The following is a 27,630-nucleotide window of genomic DNA, read 5'->3' as shown; positions in this document are numbered from 1 at the left end:
ACCTTGGCTTATTTCTTTACTATCCCTATCCTTCTGTTGCCTACTGTGGGTGTGAGCTGGGGGACTCTGGGGGTCGCGACCTGGAGCCAGTTGCAGCCCAGTCCATCCTCACCACTAGAGGCTCTGTGAACACCTGCTGGCTCTTAGACTCCGCGCCCCAGGGAATCCTACGCTCTAACCCCGGTGGGATCCGTGTTGGTGTTCCAGCGGCCCTTCCTTCCTTATACCCAGACTCCCATTCGCAGCAGTCAGCCGTAGGGGGGTCCACTGTCTTGCGGTGCACTCCTGATCCCAACGGTGTGCATCTGTCACCTAGCCTCAGTTTGATCAGCCATGGACCCGGCAGACGTGCTGCTTCCTGCAGCCAATCCATTGCAGGGCATAGTTCACAGACTCGAGACCCAGGAATCTAATCAGACTCAGGTGATGCTATTCCTTAAGGATTTGGCTTCCCGCTTCGAGCAGCTTCAGGCCTCCTTGGGAAACCCGAACCTGCAGCCTCAAGTACAATTAGCAGCTGTACCTATCGCACCAGTTGCAGCCACACATTCATATTTACTGGCAGCTCTGTCCCGTTTCTCTGGGGACTCCAAGGCCTGCAGGGGCTTCCTCAGCCAATGCACCATTCATTTTGAGCTCCAGCCTCAAAACTTTCTGTCTGATCGGGCTAAGGTAGCCTATATCATTTCCCTCCTCTCTGGTGAAGCTTTAGCTTGGGCTGCCCCCCTGTGGGAGATGAATGACCCGGTGGTTTCCAGCCTGTCCAACTTCTTGAAGCTTTTTCGTAATAACTTCGAGGAGCCACCTCAGGTTTCTTCAGCGGCTAGTGCCCTTTTACGCCTTCACCAAGAAACTTGTTCAGTGGGACAATATGCGCTTCAGTTCCGTATCCTCACAGCTGAATTGAGCTGGAACAATGAGGCCCTGGTCACAACCTCTGACCGAGTGAAGGACGAATTAGCAGGAAGAGCCATCCCTGCCAGTCTGGACAATGTAATTTCCTTGTGCAATCAGATTGACATTCGTTTCCAGGAGAGGTCCCTAGAAAAAAGACGCCAGCACCCTCTAGGTCCTAGTCAGCCAGAACTCTTCCCCGTCACTCTGTGGAGCATCCTCTGCCTGCTGAGGAACCTATGCAGCTGGGCCGGACTAGACTAACCCCCGAAGAACGTGCTAGACGCAGAACTCTAGGCTTGTGTCTTTATTGTGGGGGCAAGGGTCATTTTCGTGACTCCTGCTTGCTTCGTCCGGGAAACGCTCGGGTCTAATACATTTGGAAGGTGGAGTATTGGACCCAGAAACATCACCTTCTCGTCTTCTTCTTCCATTGTTCCTCCATGTAGGCCCTTCTCCCCAATCGGTCCTAGCATATCTGGACTCCGAGGTTGCCAGCAATTTTATGGACTGGAGAATTGCTTCTTCTATGAAGCTTACCCTTTCTCCCCTCGCTACACCACTGGTAGTCTCGGTAATTGATGGCACTGTGCTCCCAGGGGGTCCTATACGTTTCCAGATGCTACCTATTAGGATGTCAGTAGGGATACTCCACCAGGAGTGGATTTCCTTCCTCATTCTACCCAAGGCCTCTACCCCCATTGTATTGGGCCTTCCTTGGCTACAGCTCCACTCTCCACATGTGGACTGGGTCTCTGGGCAGATCCTGGCTTGGGGTCCTTCGTGTTTTTCGTCCTGTCTTCTCAAGGTGGTCCCCAAGGAGAGACTTCCCGTTGCTACCACATCCGTATCTTCTGATCTTCCCGCGGCATACAGTGATTACCGGGATGTGTTCTGTAAGAAGTCTGCTGAGGTACTTCCTCCCCACAGATTTTTCGACTGTGCCATTGACCTTGTCCCTGGAGCAACTCTGCCCAGGGGTCGTACCTACCCTCTGTCCATTCCAGAGACCCAGGCCATGTCTGAGTATGTCGCCGATAATCTGGAGAGAGGTTTCATCCGGAAATCCTCATCGCCTGCAGGAGCAGGGTTCTTTTTCGTTGCTAAAAAGGATGGTACCCTCAGACCCTGCATCGACTATCGAGGGTTAAACGCAGTGACCATCAAAAACGGATACCCCTTACCTCTAATATCTGAGCTATTCAACAGGTTGAAGGGGGCTTCCATTTTAGCCAATTTGGATCTCAGAGGTGCATACAATCTTATTAGAATACGGGAAGGTGACGAATGGAAGACTGCGTTTAACACTAGGGACGGGCATTAGGAATACCTGGTTATGCCTTTTGGTTTGTGTAATGCTCCAGCTGTGTTCCAGAACTTTGTCAATGAAATCTTTAGGGATCTACTGTACCAGTTTGTTGTCATCTATCTGGATGACATTCACATCTTTTCCGAAAATCTGCTTGCTCACAGAAACCATGTCCGCATTGTTCTTCAGCGCCCTAGAGAGAATAATCTCTATGCCAAGCTGGAGAAATGTTCCTTTGAATGTCCTGAGGTCCTGTTTCTGGGATGTTTTGTTTCTAGTTTGGGTCTTCGCATGGATCCCGGAAAGGTCTCGGCCATCGGGCAGCACAGTGGTGTAGTGGGTAGCACTCTCGCCTAGCATTAAGAAGGGTCGCTGGTTCAAATCCCGACCACGACACTACCTGTCTGGAGTTTGCATGTTCTCCCTGTGTCTGCGTGGGTTTCCTCCGGGTACTCCGGTTTCCTCCCACACTCCAAAGACATGCTGGTAGGTTAATTGGATCCTGTCTAAATTGTCCCTAGTATGTATGAATGTGAGTTAGGGACCTTAGATTGTAAGCTCCTTGAGGGTAGGGACCGATGTGAATGTATAATGTATATGTAAAGCGCTGCGTAAATTGATGGCGCTATATAAGTACCTGAAATAAATAAATAAATAAAATTACCAACTGGCCCCTTCCTGCTAGCCTCAAGGCCACACACAGCTTTCTTGGCTTCACAAATTATTATAGGCATTTCATAAGGAATTACTCTTCCATTGCTGCGCCTATTATCGCTTTAACCAAGAAGGGTGCGAATGCCAAAGACTGGCCTCCCGAGGCTGTCTCTGCGTTTCATGATCTGAAACAGGCCTTTTTTTCTGGACCTCTCCTGAGGAGACCAAATCCTGGGGATCCATTTTTTATTGAAGTAGCCGCTTCTTCGATGGGGGTGGGAGCTGTGCTTCTTCAGTTCTCTGAGAAGAGACGTCAACCATGTGCGTTCTTCTCCAAAAATTTTTCTCAGGCAAAGAGAAATTATGCCATTGGTGATCGGGAACTTCTCGCTATTAAATTGGCATTGGAAGAGTGGCGTCATCTCTTGGAGGGTTCCCCTCACTCCATTACGATCTTTACTGATCACAAGAATCTACAATACCTACAGAATGCTAAACGTCTAAACCCCAGACAGGCCAGGTAGAGTCTCTTCTTTTCTCGTTTTAAATTCACAATTACATACAAACCTGGTTCCTGCTACGGTCGGGCTGATGCGCTCTCTAGGTCATTTGACACTTTGGACGAGGAGTCCACCCCTGATCCTGAGCCGATCATTCCGACCTCATGCATTGTTGCCCATTCTACCACCCTGGAATCAAAAATTCCTCCTGGCAAGACCTTTGTTCCCATGGAGCTAAGAGCTAAGATCCTTCATTGGGGACATGATTCCAAGGTGGCAGGTCATGCTGGGTTCCTCCGATCCTTCCTGATCATCAGTCGTCTCTACTGGTGGCCTAACCTCTGCTCGGATGTTAAAGAGTATGTTAAGGCTTATCATGTCTGTGCTCAGTCTAAATCTTCCACACTAGCCCCTGCTGGTCTTCTCATGCCCTTGCCCATTCCTAAGGAGCCCTGGTCTCACATCGCCATGGATTTTATCACCGATCTTCCACTGCCAGAGAATAATACAGCCATTTGGGTGGTAATCGATTGGTTCTCCAAGATGGCTCATATTGTTCCTTATCCTGGTCTCCCTTCTGCCTCTGCCTTGGTTCCCATTTTCATACGAGAGATTTTCCGCCTTCATGGTGTTCCTTCCCATGTCGTTTTGGACAGGGGTGTTCAGTTTACGTCCCGTTTTTGGAGAGCCTTTTGCAAATCCCTCAACATTACCTTGGATTTTACCTCGTCCTACCATCCCCAATCCAATGGCCAGACTGAGAGGGTTAATCAGGAGTTGGAGGTCTTTCTCCGTACCTTGGTCTCGGCTCATCACGATGATTGGGCATCACTACTTCCGTGGGCAGAGTTCTCTCACAATAATCATGTCAACATCAGTTCTCAGAAAACACCCTTTATCACTGTTTATGGAAGACATCCTCAACTCCCTCTTCCTATGACCTGTTCTTCCGACATTCCAGCCTTGGCTACTGTTCAGGAATCATTCAATTCCATGTGGGCTGATGTTCATGATTCCCTCCAGAAAGCTGCCAACAAATTCAAGAGTTTTGCTGACCGTCGCAGGCGTAAGCCGTCTTCTCTTCAGCCAGGAGACAAAGTCTGGCTCTCCACCAGGAACATCAAACTCCGGGTTCCTTCTCTCAAATTTGCCCCAAGATTCATTGGTCCGTACACCATAACTTCTAAACTGAATCCGGTTTGTTTCAAGCTCCAGATTCCCATAAGCCTCAAAATCTCTAACTCCTTCCATGTTGCCCTTCTGAAGCCTTTAGTCCTCAATAAGTTCTCTCGTCCTCTCTCTACCACAGCGCCGGTCTCTGAGGATAATCAGGAGTAGGAGGTTAGCCAAATTTTGGATTCCCGACTCTGTGGAGGCATTCTCCAGTACCTTGTGCATTGGAAGGGGTTTGGTCCTGAGGAGAGGTCGTGGATCAAGGCTTCTGAGGTCTTTGCACCTCGTCTGTTGACGAAGTTTCATTTGAAGTTCCCCTCTAAACCTGGCCCCAGGCGGGGAAGGGGGTGGCCTCCTAAGAGGGGGGGGTCCTGTCATGGTTATGCAGTAGAGTTTGTTTGTCAGCTTACCTGTCTCCATGTGTTCATCTCCAAAGACCAGCTGTCTCTTACCTGACTGCTTTTATTAACTCTCCTCTAGCATGGCTCCACCCCAGCTCCTATCAGAGAACTCTATGTTAACCTCTGCACTGCAGGCCAGCCCTGCTGATCAACCTTTGTGTGTTTGGCTTCCTGTTCCTGCCTGCCTTGTGTTCTACGTTTATTTCTGTTACCGACCTTGGCGTGTTCTATACTATTCCTGTCTGCTCGTGACCCTGACCTTTTGGCGTGTCCCCGACTATCCCTGTTTGCCTGTGACCCTGAACCTTGGCGTGTACTCTGTTGTCCTTGTCTGCTTGTGGCCCTTGACCTTGGCCTATTCCTTTACTATCTCTATCCTTCTGTTGCCTACTGTGGGTGTGAGCTGGGGGACCCTGGGGGTCGTGACCTGGAGCCAGTTGCAGCCCAGTCCATCCTCACCACTAGAGGCTCTGGTGATCACCTGCTGACTCTTAGACTCCGCGCCCCAGGGAATCCTACGCTCTAACCCCGGTGGGATCCGTGTTGGTGTTCCAGCGGCCCTGCCTTTCTTATACCCGGACTCCTATCCGCAGCAGTCAGCCGTAGGGTCCACTGCCTTGCGGTGCACTCCTGATCCCAACGGTGTGCATCTGTCACCTAGCCTCAAGGTGACCTGACACACTATTACTTAGTGGCTTACCAGAAAGTTATGAAACGCTTGTCACAGCACTTTGCGCAGGTCCAGATGATGAACTTACATTGGAATATGTTAAGGACAAGCTTGTGGATGAAATTAAGCGTAAAACATAAAGCATTAATAGTGACGGTGCTTCTGTCACAGAGTCTCCTTTATAGACGAAAAATAGGAAATAAAACAGTAACATGCAATAAGAAACATGTGAATGTTTATGTGCAAGAAACAAGGTAGTTTAAAAGCAGACTACAGAATCTGGAAAGCTAGAATACAAAAACAAAATAAACTACAAGAGGCCAAAAGTGTGAAGGAAGAAACGTTGCACCTCATATTTGCAGGCATGGTGTGTAGATTCAAGAGCAACGAGTCACAGGACAATTTACAGAAATTTTTTTATTCACCTTGACCAGAGTAAAACAGAAAAAATCACCACAGCTAATGGCCAAATAATAGAATCAGAAGGAAAAGGAAACGGTTTTCTTTACTGTCCTATTTCCAAGAGTGTCACCAGAAAGATACCCGTGAAAAATGTCTTCTACATCCCTGCTCTTGAAACTCATCTTTTGTCAGTAGTAGTGACCTTTCAAAAAGACAGTTGTGCCATCACAAAAGGGGATATCTTACTTGCAAAAGCTAAAATTACAGATGAACTGTATCAGCTGAACTGCAACGAGGTGGTTAACACAGCCAAGGAGGAAACACATTCAAACTGCATTCACACATGACACAGATGACTTGGGCACAGAAGTCCTGACATAATAAAGAATTTAACTGAGAATGACTATGCAAGTGGAATAAAAATTAGTCCGTGTAATCAAACAATGGAATGCATGAGCTGTATAAAAGGAAAAATTACAACTAAGGCCTTTCCAAAGCAGAGTAACAGCAGAGCTAAGAGACTTCTAGATTTAATTCATTCAGATCTTTGCAGTCCAATGGACACAAAATTGACTCCAGGAAAGAGGAGGTATTTTCTCACTTTTATAGATGCTTACTCCAGGTATACTACACTATATCTGCAAAACAACAAAAGTGAAGTACCAGAGAAACTTAAACAGTATCTGGCTCAAGTAAGCAACAAATTTGGTAAAATGCCAAGTGCATTGCGCACAGACAATGGAACTGAATACACAGCGTAGATAATACACACACATAGGAGATTCTCAGAAAGCATAGCATAGTATTTCAAACTACTGTACCATACAACCCAGAACAAAACTGGGTTGCAGATGAATAAACAGTACTCTATGTGAGAGTGGAAGAACCATGCTGTTTGATGCAGATATGCTAACCACATAATGGGGGGAGGCAATTATGACAACATGCTATCTCAAAAATCGACTACCAAGAAAATCAACTGAGAAAACTCCATATGAACTGTGGAATGGAAGGGCCATGGAATTTGAATCATCTAAAAAAAATTTCAAGCAAAGCCAGTGTGCACATCCCAAAAGAAAAACATACAAAATGGGATGCTTGTGCAAAGAAAGATGTACTTGTGGAGTACAGTGAATCTCAAAAGGGATACAGAATTCTAAGACACAAACAAGTTAACCATCAGTAGAAGTGTAATTGTCAATGAAACTTCAGTGTGTTCAAAATTAACTAACACAAACACTTCAAACTGTGTCACAAGAAGATAGGCAACAGAGTGACACAGAAATAGAAATTAATGCAGACAATCCAAATGCTGTGAAAGAAGAAACCAGGCCATAAGAGGCTTCAATCAGGAAATCCACCAGAAGCAATAAAGGCATCCCAGCCAAACATCTGTCCTATGTTGCTCGCGTAGCAGCATTAAGTGCCAGCTCACACCAGCACGCTCTGTGAGATCGAATCTGCAGTGCAAATCAGATGTCCGTGTGATGCGATTTCAGCCATACAGATTGTATGGCTGATATCGTATTGCATTCGGACCAAACTCGCACAGGACCCTTTTTTGGTCCGCACCAGAATCGGATTGCATGGGTGTTCACGATTCAGGTCCGAACTGTCAGTTTGCAGTGCGATATGTGAGCTGAAATGGGAGTGTCATTAACAATGTATTGACACTCCCTGCAGTGTGAACTGCTGTGCGAGTCTGAGGAGATGCGGGAACCCGCAGTGCATCTGCAGGGTTCCTGCATCGGACAAGTGTGAGCCAAGCCTAAATTTAGAGGCAGATTCATAGGGTGAGATGTAAAGAGTTCCAACTCATGAAAAAAAAAGTGGATCAGAGCTGCTATTGAAGATTGCAAATGCTTTGACATAACCATTTACAAGAAACCAGATTTATAGAACTGAGATCCAAAATGGGACTAATATAAGGAGTATCTGTTGAGTGGGGATTTTGGAATACATAATTGTATTTTGTGCAACAACTACTGTACCTCAGTATTTAGTAGAGATATATTTTTTCAACCAGTAGATGGCAGTGTTTATAAGTTTGTAGCTGCATCTATGGTATACTTTGTTTTTTTCTCTATAATAAAGTTTCCTGCTTCCTGTCTGCAGTTAACGAGCAAAGCCCATGTGGACTGTGCGCTGTCTGTTCTGCAGGGTTATATACAGAATTTCTAACAAAACAAAACAAAACAAAAAAATAAATAAATACATATATATATATATATATATATATATATATATATATATATATATATATATATATATATATATATATATACACACACAGTATCTCACAAATGTGAGTACACCCTACTACACATTTTTTGTAAATATTGTATTATATTTTTTCATGTGACAACACTGAAGAAATTACATTTTGCTACAATGTAAAGTAGTGAGTGTACAGCTTGTATAACAGGGTAAATTTGCTGTCCCCTCAAAATAACTCAACACATAGCCATTAATGTCTAAACCGCTGGCAACAAAAGTGAGTACACCCCTAAGTGAAAATGTCCAAATTGGGCCCAAAGTGTCAATATTTTGTGTGGCCACCATTATTTTTCAGCACTGCCTTAACCTTCTTGGGCATGGAGTTCACCAGAGCTTCACAGGTTGCCACTGGAGTCCTCCATGACGACATCATGGAGCTGGTGGATGTTAGAGACCTTGCACTCCTCCACCTTCAATTTGAGGATGCCCCACAGATGCTTAAAAGGGTTTAGGTCTGGAGACATGATTGGCCAGTCCATCACCTTTACCCTCAGCTTCTTTAGCAAGGCAATGGTCATCTTGGAGGTGTGTTTGGGATCGTTATGTTGGAATACTGCCCTGCGGTCCAGTCTCCAAAATAAGGGGATCAGGCTCTGCTTCAGTATGTCACAGTACATGTTGGCATTCATGGTTCCCTCAATGAACTGTAGCTCCCCAGTGCTGGCAGCACTCATGCAGCCCCAGACTATGACACTCCCACCACCATGCTTGACTGTAGGCAAGACACGATCGTCTTTGTACTCTTTACCTGGAGGAGGAGTACAACGCTTGACACCATCTGACACCAAATACATTTATCTTGGTCCCATCAGACCACAGGACATGGTTCCAGTAATCCATGTCCTTAGTTTGCTTCTCTTCAGCAAACTGTTTGCAGGCTTTGTTGTGCATCATCTTTAGAAGAGGCTTCCTTCTGACCAATTTGATGCAGTGTATGGTCTGAGCACTGACAGGATGGCCCCCCACCCCTTTGCAGCAATGCTGGCAGCACTCATATGTCTATTTCCCAAAGACAACCTCTGGATATGACGCTAAGCACGTGCACTCAACTTCTTTGGTCGACCATGTTCTGAGTGGAACCTGTCCTGTTAAACAACTGTATGGTCTTGGCCACCGTGCTGCAGCTCAGTTTCAGGATCTTGGCAATCATCTTATAGCCTAGGTCACCTTTATGTAGATCAACAATTCTTTTTTTCAGATCCTCAGAGAGTTCTTTGGCATGAGGTGCCATGTTGAACTTCCAGTGACCAGCATGAAAGAGTGAGAGTGATAACACCAAATTTAATACACCTGCTCCCCATTTACACCTGAGACCTTGTAACACTAACGAGTCACATGACACCGGGGAGGGAAAATAGCTAATTGGGTCCAATTTGGACATTTTCACTTTGGGGTGTACTCACTTTTGTTACCAACGGTTTAGACATTAATGGCTGTGTGTTTAGTTATTTTGAGGGGACAAAATTCACACTGTTATACACTCACTACTTTACATTGTAGCAAAGTGTAATTTCTTCAGTGTTTTCACATGAAAAGATATAATAAAATATTTACAAAAATGTGAGGGGTGTACTCACTTTTGTGAGATACCGTATGTATATATATATATACACACACACACACACACACACACACACATATACACACACACACATATATACACACAGGCATATACTGAATAATACTGTATCAGTATCAGAGATAAAAAAGATGTAGAAAAAAATTATAACCATGTCTTCATATTTTTTAAATTTCTCTTGCTTTAAAAACACAAATGAAATAACTGTCTTGATTTGTTGGCCAAAGTTGTTTCCACTGAAATGACATTTAAAATTATAGATCAAGTTCTACAATCCCACCCTGGTCACGCACTCTCAAATTACTACAACTGTATCATGATAATTGGAAAAAAATTATAGATCTTAAAAAGCCCATCATATGAAGCAAAGAGTAAGAAATAATTATACAAGGTCACCTGTCCTGCTGCAATTAGCAACATAATAAAGAGAGGAAGCAGCCATATTAACAACTCACAGGGGCTGATTTAGTAAAGCAAATAAACAAAAACAAGGCTAAGACAATATGGTGCACATGCATTGCTGATTATATGCTAATGGTCAATGTGGTGCAATTTTGGTGCTTCTAACTTTTTACCTAAAAATTACCAACTTGTTGAAGATTGAAATCTCATATTCAATGCTGTCATAGGAAAAAGGCAGCAAATGTACAGTTATGTTACAATAACAATATACGTAGCAGTATATGGGTACTGTGCACTGGCAAACGCTTGAACTTCTGAACATGTACACACAGATATGCACATGAACAGTACAATACCCTAGCCCCCATGTACAGAACCTGGAAGATTTTTGCAAATTCTCCTTTTTAGTTTAGGCATGTCATGGTTTAGCTGACATATCACTGGATACTGGAAGGTATATTCTATAGCAAACCACACTTGTTATTGTGCACACTATCCAAACCTGTCCAGTCTAAGTTCAGTGCTGATAAGAGACACAAAAAAGCCATCATACTGTATGACAAATTTGCTATCGGGATTGCTTTGCTAAAAAAAGAAAAGCTTTGTAAATTAGCAAAAATGAAAACTGATGTGCCACATCACTCCTAGGAATTCCAAATACAACTTTATTCCAATAAAAGTCAGGGGACAATCCAAAGTGTAACCAATGCATTTTGGGGGTCAAAAAATGACCCCTTCATCAGGGTTAGAAAAAACAAAGATATCAGAGAGCACCTCAGATAGTGGGTGGGAATCTGATGTATGAGGCTGGATAGGCTGGAGGAGATTGTTTAGAAATTGTACAATCAGATTGTATAGTGTATGGCTTGAGTTACATATTACAATTTGGATACATTTTACTAATATTTAATCTCATCAGGTTCATATTTTATTTTGTATGTATAATTATTATTTTTGTTATTTCTGTTTTTTATCCAATTGTTGAACTGAAACTGAGGCTCTTGTATCTGATTATTTATTCAGTGGAACCTGCCATTAATTTAAAATGTTTATACATACATTACTATGGGCTAATTGGCATTTGGTTTTAACCCCGAGGAGGTTATGTTGTATCGATATGGAGATATGGAACGTTGATTACTCTTTGGATTGTCCCTCTGAACTTTATTGGAATAAAGTTGTATCTGGATCTCTTAGCAGTGGTGTGACACTTAAATTTCCATTTTTGTTACATTATACTACAAGCCAGGGAGACTGTGAAGATCATTTTGGGTGTAGAAGCCAGCTGTCCAGGAACCAGATTATTAACATCCACATCAATACTTTAGGATATCAATACCAATATGGGCCAGTTTACACCACATACAGTCCAGTGCATTTTTTTCTGCATCAAAAACGCATGGAAAGTAGCTTATATGGTTTTCAGTGGCAAAGTTCACACCAGTGCTTGCAGTTCCAGTGTGTTCCAGTTTCAGAAAAAAATGTAGAACATGCTGCATTTTTCCTGCACTGGACTGTACTGGAACACTGTAAAACGCACCAAAAACACACTGGAACACACGTCCTTATCTAAGGTTAAGAAAAAAGAGAGGAAAAAATGCACTTGACTGCATCAAAAACACACTAAAAACGCACTGGAACACATCAAAAACACGTTAAAACATGCATGCAGAAAAGCATCTGGAACGCATCCAGACTGCGTTTCTATGGTGTGAACTGGTCCTAAGAAAACCTTATGGTTCCAGTACTATCTTTCCACTTTCCCCAACTGAGCTTTGTAAATTGACAGTTTTAATCTCATCCAGCAGCCTGAACAGAGTTATAAACCCTATAAGGACATGGAAATGGGGCAATTGTATCCCCGGGATTTTAACGGTGCTGAAGATAATTAAAGGTGACTTGAACTACAAAGAATATATGTATATATATATGCAACTAAACAAATTATATAAAAAACAATTTTTATTTAGAAAAATACACATAATCACATATAGTTAAAAAAGGAGATCCACTTTTTGAAACAGCACACAAGGCCCATCATTTGATGAATACCAATTTGCGACTCAAAATGTTTCGCTCAACTTCTTGAGCTTCATCAGGAGTTTATGGTACATAAATGGTCTCAACAAGCCTGTTTAAAAGAAAAAAAACTGTGCATTGATTGTGAATATAGGAACGCAGGATATCACGTTTCCACTATTGAACGGGTCTTCCGATACCAGTGCCTCCCACATATAATGGTCACAGAAGGACTAGTGTAAAAAGTTGTGGTAAAACACTTGAATTGAATCAACAGTAAGTATTGGTAAGGGGCCTTACCAAGGCCTGTCAGGATATAGAGTCATTTGTTTGCAGGTCTCAAATAAGATGACAGCTGCTTACAGACTGGATCAATAAAACTATCAGAACCCAGCAGTGCACATATGCTGAGTGTGGTGGGATGAATGGGCCAGCGGGGACGGGGAGGGAAAGCACCACCTCCCCTTACACCAAGAAGCCTCTGACTCTATATCCTGACAGGCCTTGGTAAGGCTCCTTACCAATACTTACTGTTGATTCAATTCAAGTGTTTTACCACAACTTTTTACACTAGTCCCTCTGTGACCATTATATGTGGGAACAGTAAGTATTGGTAAGGGGCCTTACCAAGGCCTGTCAGGATATAGAGTCAGAGGCTTCTTGGTGTAAGGGGAGGTGGTGCTTTCCCTCCCCGTCCCCGCTGGCCCATTCATCACACCGCATATGTGCACTGCTGGGTTCTGATAGTTTTATTGATCCAGTCTGTAAGCAGCTGTCATCTTATTTGAGACCTGCAAACAAATGACTCTATATCCTGACAGGCCTTGGTAAGGCCCCTTACCAATACTTACTGTTGATTCAATTCAAGTGTTTTACCACAATTTTTTGCACTAGTCCCTCTGTGACCATTATATGTGGGAGGCACTGGTATCGGAAGACCCGTTCAATAGTGGAAACGTGATATCCTGCGTTCCTATATTCACAATCAATGCACAGTGTTTTTTCTTTTAAACAGGCTTGTTGAGACCATTTATGTACCATAAACTCCTGATGAAGCTCAAGAAGTTGAGCGAAACATGTTGAGTCGCAAATTGGTATTCATCAAATGATGGACCTTGTGTGCCGTTTCAAAAAGTGGATCTCCTTTTTTAACTATATCTGATTATGTGTATTTTTCAAAATAAAAATTGTTTTTATATAATTTGTTTAGTTGCATATATATACATATATTCTTTGTAGTTCAAGTCACCTTTAATTATCTTCAGCACCGTTAAAATCCCGGGGATACAATTGCCCCATTTCCATGTCCTTATATATTTTCTGATTTTGGGATATGGTGCTTCAGGAAAAACTGTTCTCTGTCCTCTATATGCTAGATTAGAGTTATAAACCCTGAGCTCAGGAGAGAATTCAACTAAATAACAGCATACACACCTATTTCTGAGACTTAGGATGACCTATATAATCTGATTATTATTAATGCCCATTCCTGATTGGTTGTAATAATATGGTTAGGATCATATGGGCACTAGATGCAAAAATGTGTTCAATAACTACTGTATATTTTTTTAGCAGCTTTCAAATCAATAGACGCTGTACAGCTGATTTTTAGTTTTTTTATTGTCTCTATAATTTACTTTCAAAAACATTTTATACTCCCAAAACCCATCAACAAAGGTATATTGCTCTTTTATAATCTTATTCAAGAGAGGCAAGCATTTCGTAAATCCGCTGCCTTCACCAAATGGGAATTTGATTTAAACCTTGTTTTTACAGCAGACCAGTGGAAGTCCGCTTTCAGTGGAATCTCCAAAGCTTCCCACTGTATCAGCCATTGGGAAATGGTGCTTAGGATCTACAATAGATGGCATTACACTCCCCATAGACTAGCAAAAATATTTCCTGACACGTCTCCTCTGTGTTGGCGCAACTGTGGCCAGAAAGGGCACCTTCTACACGCCTGTGATGAACCCCTGTCCTCAAACAGGTCTCTGTCCGCCGTCTATGCTTCCTGTGTCCAGAACCAGCACCATCCCAGACTCTCCAGCCCCTCAGTCACCAGACAATACCAGTCTTGGAGTGGCAAACAATAAACTCATTTATTATCACACATGGACACAACAGATAAAATACTCAGAGACTCTTTCCCCCTACCCTTGGAAAACAGGGTGGGGTAAACTGTCCAATGACAACAGACACACAGGTCAGGTGTGTTCAACTTCTCATCAGTAAATAGTCTTATCAGCAGGGAGAGCTATTGGAGGAATCCCCTCCCCCCTCCATAGAGATAAACATCCCATAATATCTAAGGCAGACAGACACAATAGAACATTGGAATACAGCCACACACCAAACGATCACAGCAAATAGTACACAACAAAATGAGACAATATACAATATATACATACAGTGGGGACGGAAAGTATTCAGACCCCCTTAAATTTTTCACTCTTTGTTATATTGCAGCCATTTGCTAAAATCATTTAAGTTCATTTTTCTTCCTCATTAATGTACACACAGCACCCCATATTGACAGAAAAACACACAATTGTTGACATTTTTGCAGATTTATTAAAAAAGAAAAACTAAAATATCACATGGTCCTAAGTATTCAGACCCTTTGCTGTGACACTCATATATTTAACTTAGGTGTTGTCCATTTCTTCTGATCATCCTTGAGATGGTTCCACACCTTCATTTGAGTCCAGCTGTGTTTGATTATACTGAATGGACTTGATTAGGAAAGCCACACACTTGTCTATATAAGACCTTACAGCTCACAGTGCATGTCAGAGCAAATGAGAATCATGAGGTCAAAGGAACTGCCTGAAGAGCTCAGAGACAGAATTTTGGCAAGGCACAGATCTGGCCAAGGTTACAAAAAAATTCTACTGCACTGGAGGTTCCTAAGAGCACAGTGGCCTCCATATTCCTTAAATGGAAGACGTTTGGGACAACCAGAACCCTTCCTAGAGCTGGCCGTCCAGCCAAACTGAGCTATCGGGGGAGAAGAGCCTTGGTGAGAGAGGTAAAGAAGAACCCAAAGATCACTGTGGCTAAGCTCCAGAGATGCAGTCGGGAGATGGGAGAAAGTTGTAGAAAGTCAACCATCACTGCAGCCCCCCACCAGTCAGGGGTTTATGGCAGAGTGGCCCGACGGAAGCCTCTCCTCAGTGCAAGACACATGAAAGCCTGCATGGAGTTTGCTAAAAAACACCTGAAGGACTCCAAGATGGTGACACATGAGATTCTTTGGTCTGATGAGACCAAGATAGAACTTTTTGGCCTTAATTCTAAGCGGTATGTGTGGAGAAAACCAGGCACTGCTCATCACCTGTCCAATACAGTCCCAACAGTAAAGCATGGTGGTGGCAGCATCATGCTGTGGGGGTGTTTTTCAGCTGCAGGGACAAGGTGACTGGTTGCAATAGAGGGAAAAATGAATGCGGCCAAGTACAGGGATATCCTGGACGAAAACCTTCTCCAGAGTGCTCAGGACCTCAGACTGGGCCGAAGGTTTACCTTCCAACAAGACAAAGACCCTAAGCACACAGCTAAAATAATGAAGGAATGGCTTCACAACAACTCCGTGACTGTTCTTAAATGGCCCAGCCAGAGCCCTGACTTAAACCCAATTGAGCATCTCTGGAGAGACCTAAAAATGGCTGTCCACCAACGTTTACCATCCAACCTGACAGAACTGGAGAGGATCTGCAAGGAGGTCCAGGTGTGAAAAACTTGTTGCATCTTTCCCAAAAAGACTCATGGCTGTATTAGATCAAAAGGGTGCTTCTACTAAATACTGAGCAAAGGGTCTGAATACTTAGGACCATGTCATATTTCAGTTATTCTTTTTTAATAAATCTGCAAAAATGTCAACAATTCTTTGTTTTTCTGTCAATATGGGGTGCTGTGTGTACATTAATGAGGAAAAAAATGAACTTAAATGATTTTAGCAAATGGCTGCAATATAACAAAGAGTGAAAAATTTAAGGGGGTCTGAATACTTTCTGTCCCCACTGTATATACAAGATTGAGTCCGATTAGTACAGATCAGACTGGATTTCTCATTCACCTCGCAAAGAGTATTGTTCCCTTAAAATCCAGGGCTCATAATCAGAAGGCAAGAGGCTAGCATTCAGTCCTCTCCAAAAGCCTCTGTCTCGGCTAGGTCTGTCACAATTCCTTTTGGGGATGCCAACTAATTTCCTCAACCACAGGATGTATAACACAGCCCAACCCTGAACTTGCAATACACCATATTGGTATTGAGAAATTCTCCTCAAATTTCAGACCTGTTATTTCACACATGCTATTGGCCGCTCGCACACTAGTGCTCCAAAATTGGAAGGGTAATAAGACTGTTAACATATTGGAGGTAAAGTCATTAGTTCAACGAAACTACACCTTCGAACGTCTACTAGCTATCAACTACCTGTCATGCTCATCCTTTGACAAATATTGGAAATTTTGGACTAAATATTGCACAGGTCCTCAGCCCTAAATATTTGTTCTTCTGTCATTATTGTTAACACTGATTATATGTACTATTCTGTGTTTAATGATAAGCATGTATGCACAACCGTGTGTTCCTTCTTGTTTTTTCACACTTTGAAAACAATAAAAATCTATTGTAAAAAAATAAGAAGAAAAAAAAACGTTTTATACGTTTATACGGGTAATTTCCATGACATTTTACAATACAAAACATGAGTAGTTTTTTACTTGCTTACTGTCTGTGTTTAACCAAAATCTTTGTATGCAGAGAGGGCGTTAGACCCCATTCACACAGGGACGACTTGTCAGGCGACCTAGTCGCCTGACAAGTCGCCTCCCGTTCTGTACTATGGAGCCGTTCTAAGGGGAGCGACGCAAGTCGCTCCGACTTAGAAAAAGGTTCCTGTACGACTTCGGGGGCGACTTGGGGCGACTTGCATAGACTTCTATGCAGAAGTCGTTTTGCAAGTCGCCCGGGCATTCGTTTGCAGGTCGCCTCGCTGAGGCGACCTGCAAGTCGTGTTGCCCCTGTGTGAATGGGGTCTTAGGTTCCTCCACTGAATTGTTCAGCTATGATTGTCAGCCTGGACATCAACTTGTAGTCTAAATCAGGAGAGAGAAGCCTAGGGTGACAACACTGCTCCTATATAAATGTACAGTGAATGAGCATTGTCACCGTAAGACAGCAAGTGTCTTACTGGCAGGATCACCGGGGAAATAAAGGAAAAAAAGTCTGAAAAATAAAACGTATGCAACTATTAGATTTGATGATTGGTAACCTGGTAATTGGCAATACGTTTTAAGTATATTCACAGCATTGTAGTAAACCACAACAGAAATCTGCTGGCTGTAAGAGGTAAATGTGAAATGATGATATGCAATATGTTAAATTAGGGCTAAGCCACACTGGTGATTTTAATCTTTTGCTACTAAGAGATGTACCAATTAACTGGAGATCACCTGAATAGGCTAGAGCTGCACAGATTTTTAGTAGCTCAGTTGTGCTACCAAAATATTGCTAGGCGTAGCATATGATTGCTAAATGGATGAACAAAATAATTCCCTGTGGAGGAAACTACACAAGTAGTATAATCAATATTGCATGATCACACAATGCTTCAACTGTATGTGACTAACCATTGCAATAGTGCTACTACATGACACTAATGTAGCTTCCTCTATAGGGATGATTTTGAACTATAGTTTTAGTGGCCATTTGCTACACCTAATAATTAATCACTAGAAATTTTAAAATAAATTAGGCTACTTAAAATCTCTTTTGTAGTGGAATTAAAGCTGTTCTCAATGAAAGGCATGTGAAGGAAAAAGGAATAGGCTTCCTAGAGCTTTGCTCCTAATATCAGAACCTTGAACAGGCAGAAACGTTGGTAGCATTGTAGCGATGTCTACAAATTATAATCCAGTCTGCTGAAAATGCCTTAAAGTGTAAGTCCACCTTTCCACAAAGAAATAATTAAAAGGTGAACAAACACCCTACAGCAGTGGTTTTCAACTCCTGTCTTCAGAACCCACTAACAGACCAGGTTTGCAAGATAACTGAAATACATCACAGGTGATATCATTTGCTGCTTAGTGATTGCAGTATTCTAGTCTCCATCTCCCCAAGGTAATACTTAAAATCTGGCCTTAGCGGGTCCTGTGGATAGGAGTTGAGAACCACTGCCCTACAGACTCACATCCTCTCCTCCCACTATGGGCCCTACTGCACTTACCGCCGCTTCATGGGTAATAAGTAATCACTGCCCACACAGCCCGTGATAGGATTCGGGGATTTAAAAGCCCCGACCCTATTCTCCATGTTTCCTTAGGGCTTCTGGGACAGACCAGAGTGATTCTGATAGGTCAACGTGGTCATGTGCCACCACATGACTAAACAGAATCGCTCTGATCCTCTCCAGAAGCCCTAAGGATTAAAGGGGAAGAAGAACAGGGCTTTTAATCCCCTGGACCACTGTACTGAATGCATGGGCAGTGACAGTTAATCACCCACGGAAGTAAGTACAAGGGAGGAGGGACCGGGGGGGGGGGGGGTTATATAGTGCTAGTTCACCTTTTCATTTTTTGTGAAAAGTTGAACACTTTAATCCAACACTGCAGATTCACAACTATAAGGCTGTTGGCATAAGAGTAAATAAGCAATAGGAAGAATTGCTGGCAAAAAGTAGATGTTTTAGGGCAGGGCTTAGGCACATCAAACATTTCTAGCTATTCATAGTAAAACATAGCAAAACATAGCACATTTACATTTTTTGTGTTCAGTTCCAATTTAAATTTATCAGTAACAAGAATTCATAGTTGCCCCTGTAGCTCTGAAAGGAACAATTTTTAAAAATGTACTATTATTATTATTATTATTATTTGATTTGTAGACTTGAACAAAGGTAACAAAAGTATAATATTTGAAAAAAAAGTTAAAGTTATACAATCAATTAAAGTAGTGAAGCATTCTGTTCCCACTACCTTTATCTGAAGGCCCTGTTCACATATCGTTTAGCGGGAACGTGGGTTCCCACTAGTAATTTTTAAAGCGCAATTCACAGGCACTTTTGCGTGTCGTGCATAAGCCAGCCCATTCACTTGAATGGGTTTTCCCAATGCACGTTTGATGCACCAAAGAAGCTGAGGGAAACATTTTGGCCCTGAGGCAGGTGCGATTTTACACATGTTTTTTGTAGTGCAAAATTTGCAGCAAAATGGCACCACATTTTGGAATTGCGGGCAGAATTGCACTGATTCTGCACAATACCTAATCGATCAAATGTGAATGGGGCTAAACTGGCCCAATACAGGCTCATTTCTATTCATGAAGATTGGTCTTTCATGAATAATTAGTCAGTTTATGGGCATATAAACATCCGTTCAGGTGTCTAACAAAATTTCCTGGAGGCAGGTAATTGTTTTGTGTAAAAAATAACATTACAGTACATATCTTCTCTAGTCACTGGGTTAGCATGACATTTACAACTAATGCCCTGTACACACGGTCGGATTTTCTGACGGAAAATGTGTGATAGGACCTTGTTGTCAGACATTCCGACCGTGTGTGGGCTCCATCACACATTTTCCATCGGATTTTCCGACACACAAAGTTTGAGAGCAGGATATAAAATTTTCCGACAACAAAATCCATTGTCGGAAATTCCGATCGTGTGTACACAAATCCGACGGACAAAGTGCCACGCATGCTCAGAATAAATAAAGAGATGAAAGCTATTGGCCACTGCCCCGTTTATAGTCCCGACATACGTGTTTTACGTCACCGCGTTTAGAACGATCGGATTTTCCGACAACTTTGTGTGACCGTGTGTATGCAAGACAAGTTTGAGCCAACATCCGTCGGAAAAAATCCTAGGATTTTGTTGTCGGAATGTCCGAACAAAGTCCAACCGTGTGTACGGGGCATAAGGCTCGCCATAAATTATACAATTTTCCTGACGCCTTCATGGCAGCACACACTGGGGTTGTGACTCCGCCTCCACAACCTGACAGGATTGGTCTAGCTATAAAAGTTGAAGAGGGATGCCCCCCACCATTCTCTTTTTTATCCTCACCTGACAAGACTGGATGGACATCGCAAAGCCTCTTACCGCATCGCCCCAGCAGGTTCAAGCCTCTCCTGTTTGGAAGTCCCTCCTGTACAGTCTCTAAAGGAGCTCCTATGGAGGGAACCCCGCTCTGGTGGTCTCAGGGGCATCTGCAACAGAACATCTGGCACAGAAGTAAGCTTTAAAAAAAAGCTTCAAAGATTGCAGTGGTCTCCACTTTTACTTTCTACTATTTTTCTCCCCTTGCTGCTTTTAATTTATGTTTTTCTTTCCCTTTGTTTCCTTCTGGGACCTATAGTCCCACCGCAATCTGTCCGGTCCGTCATGGCCACCACGTCTCACCCCCTGCATTGCGCACGCGCGGGAGGAGGAGATTCGGCCATTCTGAGTCCTTTTCCAGTCTCCAAGATGGCGCCGATGCACGATCGCGGCGCTTCTGCGCATGTGTGTAAGCGGCGTTTTTAAAAAAGGGCTCTGAATCTAAAAATCGTGACTGAATGCCTGTCAGTGATTCTAGGTCTCTGTATTGCACCCCCTCGCTGTGTATTGCACCCCCTCGCTGTGTACACCATAGTCTCCAGGTAAGTGCTCTTAGGCTTCTCCCTTCCCTATATTCTAGGGATTTTCTTATGTTTTACTTAAATTAAATTTAAACTTAAATTTTTTTCTGTATCCCTTCCAGAATTCTTTTTACTGCCTGCACTCGTTCTACTGTGCTCATGGAGACCACTGCCCATGCAGACCACCCGCATCCTATAAGGTAAGAGGCTGTCCGCCTTCAGTGGTTAGTATTGAAGAGAGAAAAAAAGAGAGCACATCTTCTAACATGGCACCTTCTGACAGCCCTTCCAGGTCAAAGTCAAGACGCAAAGACCAGTCAAGCCAGACCTCAAGCAGAAGATCCCGCAGAAGCCGGTCATGCTCCTCATCTCGTCATAGGCACTCACGCCGTAGTCATTCTCGCTATGGTCACTCACGCCACAGCCGCTCATGACATAGCCGGTCACGTCATAGAAGATCACCTTTATCACGTCACGAGCAAAGCCAACACACCCATCCTGCAGCTAATGCCTGCTGGGTATGTGGTGCCACCGCTTTGCCAGATGAATTAGCCTGTCGCACGTGCTTTAATGAAGCCACGAAAGAAAGAGAATCAGATGTCAGAGAAGTGACCGAGCTGATCCGAGAATCTGTGCGAGAATCCATAATGGAGTCAGCAACACCCCTGCCGGCCAGACCAGCTCCAAGCACTTCTTCTGCGGCTCCTGCTCGTTCAGCAGAACCAGAATCCCCTTCAGAGAGCGAGGATCCAGAAGTACCAACAGGTTGAACCCTTCGCGAAATCAGTCAAGGAGGCTATAGGTTGGGAGGAATCTGAGGAAGCACCTCAGAAAACCCGGAAATATTTTCCAAACCTAAAAAGGGACCCAGAAACCTTTCCTTTCATTGAGGAATAAGATGATTTAATCAAAGACGAATGGGAAAGATCTGACAAGAGGCCCAGCCTTAATAATAGGCTAGCCAAGATGTATCCTTTGAAAGAGCCTAAGGTTAGCTCCTTAATTAATGCTCCTATTGTGGATGCCTCCCTAATGCGCCTGGCAAGACTTGTCTCCCTACCCATCAAGGACGTGGTCTCTGGGATGTTTTGGATCGGAAAATTGATCTGGAACTCAAAAAAAAAAAAAGCATACTCCATGGCAGGAGGCGCCTGTAGATCTCGGGCTGGGCTTCCAATATCGAAAAATCTCTTCAGGAAGGAGCAGACTTAGAAAAAGTAATTACCTCTCTGCAAGAACTCAGATTGGCAGGAGATTTCGTCACGGAAGCCTCCGTGGATGTTATCAGATGCTCGGTCCGGGCAATGTTAGCCTCGGTGATGGCAAGAAGAGCTTTGTGGCTAAATCCTTGGCTAGCCGACGCAGCATCAAAAACAAATTGGTGCAAAATTCCCTATGACGGCTCTAATCTCTTCGGCTTCAAATTGGATGCAGCCATTTCCAAGGTGACGGGGGGCAAGTTGGGCCTCATTCCCTCTGACAGGAGACCCAAGAGACCAAGAGGTCCTACCTACAAACTTCCCAAAAGATACAGGGAAGCCAAGACCTATGGACCAGGTAAAGAGTTTAAGCGAAACTGGAGGAACACACAGTCATCCTTCCTGAAAATGCGAAAAACCAAGGCCACCTCTTCTGGCGAACAGCAGAAGTCCTTTTGAAAATATGCCCGCCCCCCCTTCAAGGGTGGGCGCCAGACACAAGAGATTCGCACAAATATGGTCAGAGAACATCAAAGACCCTTGGACCATTTCCACGATCAAGTTCGGCCACAAGTGGAGATTCCTAGACAGGATTTCCAGAAACCACTTTTTTCCAACCAAACTCCCATCTTCTCTAGGCAAGAGAAAGATCCTTCTAAAGTATATAACAGAATACAAACAAAAGGAGGCCATCCTGGAGGTCTCGCTATGTCAAAGAGGCAGAGGATTCTACTCCCCCCTTTTTCTTGTAAAAAAGAAAACAGGGCATTTACATCCAGTTCTCGACTTAAAAAACTCAACAAGAACATCAAATTAGAATCCTTCAAAATGGAAAGCCTCCAGTCCATACTATTAGCTGTGAATCTAGAAGATTGGATGCTGTTCGTAGATTTATCGGACGCCTATCTTCACATCCCAATACATCCTGCCTTTCAAAGGTTTCTCTGCTTTTCAATCAACCAACATCACTTCTAGTTCCAGTGCTTACCCTTCGGCATCTCGTCGGCTCCCAGGACCTTCACCAAAGTTTCGGTTGGCTAGTGAACTGGCAGACAAGTAAGCTTCAGCCCACACAGAATATGGTATTCCTGGGGGAAGAATTGGACACCATCCGGAACAGAGTACAGCTTCCTCAGGAAAATATTATGGCAGCACACAGGATCCCACCCTGTTCTTAGATGATATATACAGAGAATGGTGGGGGGCATCTCTCTTCAACTTTTATAGCTAGACCAATCCTGTCAGGTTGTGGAGGCGCAGTCAAAACCCCAGTGTGTTCCATGAAGATGCGTCAGGAAAGGAAAATTACGGGAAAAGATAGTATCCGTTTTCTTGTACAATTTTTCTTTAGGTTTAACATAACCATCTAATATGAGGTCAAACCAAAACACTTTCAATTTGTATGCAACCAGGCAGGCCCTTGCTTTACAAAGCTGAAGGTAAATCTAAAGGACATTGTACAAGAAAATGATATAATGGCCAGCTTCAGTAACACATAAAACTGTCGAATACATAAGCTGCTCTTATACTTTAAAAATAATTTCATTCTCCTCCTACATCTCCCCTACATAGTTATTCAAGACTGAATAAATCTGCTCACATTTAATATGTAACACAATGTTACCAGCTAATATATACAATTTATATGTATAAGTAAAATAAATGTGTACATATTACAAATGGTAGTTTAATTACCTATCCAAATACCCAGGCTAACAGCCATGGCTAAGCGAGGAGTACGATGTCGTAGTGACTGCAGTGGATATACTGTCACATAGCAACGGTCAACGCTCATTGCGGTCAGAGTTATACAGGTTGCCTGTGCTGTCACCTTAAAAATAAAAGCAATATTGTGTTACATAAATACACCTTGCTACTTCTTAAATTAAGTCACATAATAATTGATCAGAATTCATTGTGTGCTGGTCTGAGTTCAGCACATGTATTTTCTTTGGTTGCTATGGGTAAATGCACATAAAATTAGCACTCTTTGTTGATTGGGGTTACAGGTAAGTTACATGTATATACAGTGGGGAAAACAATTATTTGATCCCCTCCCTGCAGAAGTTGTGAGTTTGCCCACTTACAAAGAAATGAAGGGTCTATCATTTTTATCATATATGTATTTTAAATGATAAAGAAAAAAACACGATACAAATGTTATAAATTGAGTTGCAGTTCAGTGAATAAAATAAGTATTTGATCCCCAAGCAAAACATGGCTTAGTACTTGGTGGTGGTGGATAAACACTTGTTGGCAAGCACAAAGGTAAGATGTTTCTTGTAGTTAGTGACCAGGTTTGCACACATCTCAAGAGGGATTTTGGTCCACTCTTCTTTACAGATCTTCTCTAAATCCTTAACGTTTCTTGGCTGTTGCTTGGCAACTCCAAGTTTCAGCTCCCTCCATAAATTTTCAGTAGTTTTAAGGTTTGGAGACTGGCTAGGCCACTCTATGACCTTAATGTGCTTCTTCTTGAGACACTCCTTTGTAGCCCTGGTGGTTTGTTTTGGGTTATTGTCATGCTGAAAGACCCATCCATGACCCATCTTCAGTGTTCTGGCTAAGGGAAGAAGGTTCTCATCCAAGATTTTACAATACATGGCCCAGTCCATTGCCCCCTCAATGCAGCAAAGTTGGTTTGTACCTTTAGCACAGAAACAGCCCCAAAGCATAATGATTCCACCTCCGTGCTTGACTGTAGGGATTGTGTTCTTAGGGTCATAGTCAGCATTTTTCTTCCTCCAAACATGGTGAGTCCACCTCCTCAAGAAGGCACATGTACAGTCAGGCCAAAGACCATCTAAATGATTAAGAAAAGCATTGGGAGAAAGTGCTGTGGTCAGATGAGACCAAAATTGATCTTTTTTGGTATAAACTCGACTCGCCATGTTTATGCACAATCTCATGCACATACTGCCAACAAAATTACATCTTTAGTATTGGTTTGTAATATTCTCAAATTCATCATTTCTGCAGATTGGGGAATAATAGAATTATACATTTGCTAGTATGAATAAACAGGAACAGTTAGGTGTGCAGTATCAGACTGCAATGGTGTTATCTAGAGGAATAGTTAAAATATTGCAATGAAAAAATAGAAAGACTAATCTGATATTCTCATCTGGTATTCCATTTGTTACTGGGTTAGAATCATAACTGGCATGTTGAATGATACAGTTCTGATGAAACAATCTCAGCTGCTAAGTAGACATAGGACATTGTTGAAATGCTAAGATATAAACAAGAAAGTACTTTGTCAAAAAAATAATGATATGTGAGAAGGGCAAAGTGTGTTAACGTTCTGTTGATAAATAGATATTTGATAATAATGTGTTTTTTACTGTGACTGCATCTGTGTTAAATAATAACACATATCAGCGGTGACTATATTTACTGTGCTGTAGGAAACAAAAAACAAGATTAGGAGAACAAGTGCACAATATGAAAACGCTCAACACATAACTCATGCCTATCTTTAGGATTTGCTGAAATTCACAAAAGTGACTCCACTGGATTAACCTTCCATGCAGCTACTTTGAAAAGGAGAGGGTGAGAGCATTACGCCAAAGCTATCTAGATTTGAGACAAGATGAACATGCAGAACAAAAATGGCCTGTGAAAGGTATAAATCTAGAAATAATAAATTAAGGGTTTTTTTTGTAAATGTATATGTTACTGTATTTGTATTTCATTTTATGTCCATGCTTACACATCATTTTTAAAACCTAAAGCAGCATTTTTGTATTGTACCTGGTGCAAGTTTACAATTTTTACGCTGGATTGTATGAGCTCTTTTTAGCTAACTACCTCCAATAGCCCACATGGCATTAGTTGACCTGCTGTGGACCAAATGCATTTTTAAAAGTATATCTATTAAAAAGTGCAGATGATGTGAATCCTAGAGTGGGGCTCAAAATTTTAAATCCTGATCTACTAGCCAGGCCTTAAGAGTTGCTTGCTACCAGTTGCTCCACCCAAACCCTACCCTGCCCGCCCCTAATCCCTCCCTAAACACGCCCCTAAACACGCTCTCGTAAATTATCTCATGAAATTACACTGTTAAATGCTTTATTCAGGATTAAGTTACAAAAATTAATATTAACAACAACAACAACTTTACCAATTTTAATATCCCCCCTCCAATCCAGCGCATCTATGCTTTCAATATTCCTCCCAATCAATCAAACCTATGCCTCCAATTCCCCCCCCCCACCCAATCCATCATACCTATGCCTCCAATTCCCCCCCCCAATCCATCATACCTTTTCCACCTCCCCCTCAATCATCCATCATACCTATTCCTACAATTCCACCACCACTCCCCCTCAATCTATCATACGGTATGATAGATTGGGGGGGGTGGAATTGGAGGTATAGGTATGATGGATTGGGGAGGGGAATTGGAGGCATAGGTATAATGGATTGGGGGGGTGGAATACATATGATGGATTGGGGTGTGGAATAGGGATGATGGATTGGGTGGTGGAATAGGTATGATGGATTGGGGGGTGGAATTGGAGGAATAGGTATAATGAATTGGGGGGTGGAATAGGTATGATGGATTGGGGAGAGGGGGTGGAATTGGAGGCATAGATATGATGGATGCCCCCCAATCTATCATACGTTATGATAGATTGGGGGGGTGGAATTGGAGGTATAGGTATGATGGATTGGGGAGGGGAATTGGAGGCATAGGTATAATGGATGGGGGGGTGGAATACATATGATGGATTGGGGTGTGGAATAGGGATGATGGATTGGGTGGTGGAATAGGTATGATGGATTGGGGGGGGTGGAATTGGAGGAATAGGTATAATGAATTGGGGGGGGGGGGTGGAATAGGTATGATGGATTGGGGAGAGGGGGTGGAATTGGAGGCATAGATATGATGGAATGGGGGGGTGGAATAGGTATGATGGATTGGGGGGTGGAATAGGTATGATGGATTGGGGGGGGGGGGGTGGAATAGGTATCATGGATTGGGGGGTGAAATTGGAGGCATAAGTATGATGGATTGGCAAGGGGGGGCATTGGAGGCATAGGTATGATGGATTGGGAAGGGGGGTGGAATTGGAGGCACAGATATGATTCAGACCTCCAATTCCACCTCCCCTTTCCAATCCATCATATCTATGCCTCCAATTAAGCCCCCCCAATCCAGCACATGCTTGCGCACAATCCCACGCCCCCCCTCCTTCCTCCCAACACACATCCTGTTTAATCCCCCGTTATACCAATGCCTCCAGTACACTGTCATATTTACCATTCTGCAGCCAAGGGGGTCAGTCATCGGTGCACACTGAGGGCGGACTGAGATGTGCAGCAGGAGGGAGGTGGAGAGGGGCGGTCCCAGGCAGCTCTTTAATGCCTATTGAACAGCATGCTCTGCGAGCCTAGGCAGGGATGTGCGGTAGGAGGTGGAGAGGGGTGGTCCCAGACAGCTGACTGTATGTATTGCAATGGCCGCCCTGCGAGCCTGTGCGGGGCAGGGGAGGCTATACATTCTGGGGACAGCACAGCCCTGT

The 27,630-nt window shown here is 43.1% G+C and overlaps 1 protein-coding gene across 1 annotated transcript in view; it reads right to left on the bottom strand.

The window, feature by feature from the left end:
- LOC141140966 (G-protein coupled receptor 54-like) overlaps positions 1-27,630 on the bottom strand; it is a 310,484-nt gene that overhangs the window by 35,464 nt on the left and 247,390 nt on the right. Inside the window, exon 3 of the mRNA XM_073628604.1 lies at positions 23,798-23,933. Coding sequence (XP_073484705.1) covers positions 23,798-23,933 — 136 coding nt within the window. The remainder of the gene's footprint in view (positions 1-23,797; positions 23,934-27,630) is intronic.

This window comes from Aquarana catesbeiana, linkage group LG01, assembly GCF_042186555.1.
Source record: "Aquarana catesbeiana isolate 2022-GZ linkage group LG01, ASM4218655v1, whole genome shotgun sequence".
In the NCBI taxonomy this organism is placed as follows: domain Eukaryota; kingdom Metazoa; phylum Chordata; class Amphibia; order Anura; family Ranidae; genus Aquarana; species Aquarana catesbeiana.
The sequence above is the reverse complement of the archived record's forward strand: the minus strand, read 5'-3'. Positions and strand labels throughout refer to the sequence as shown.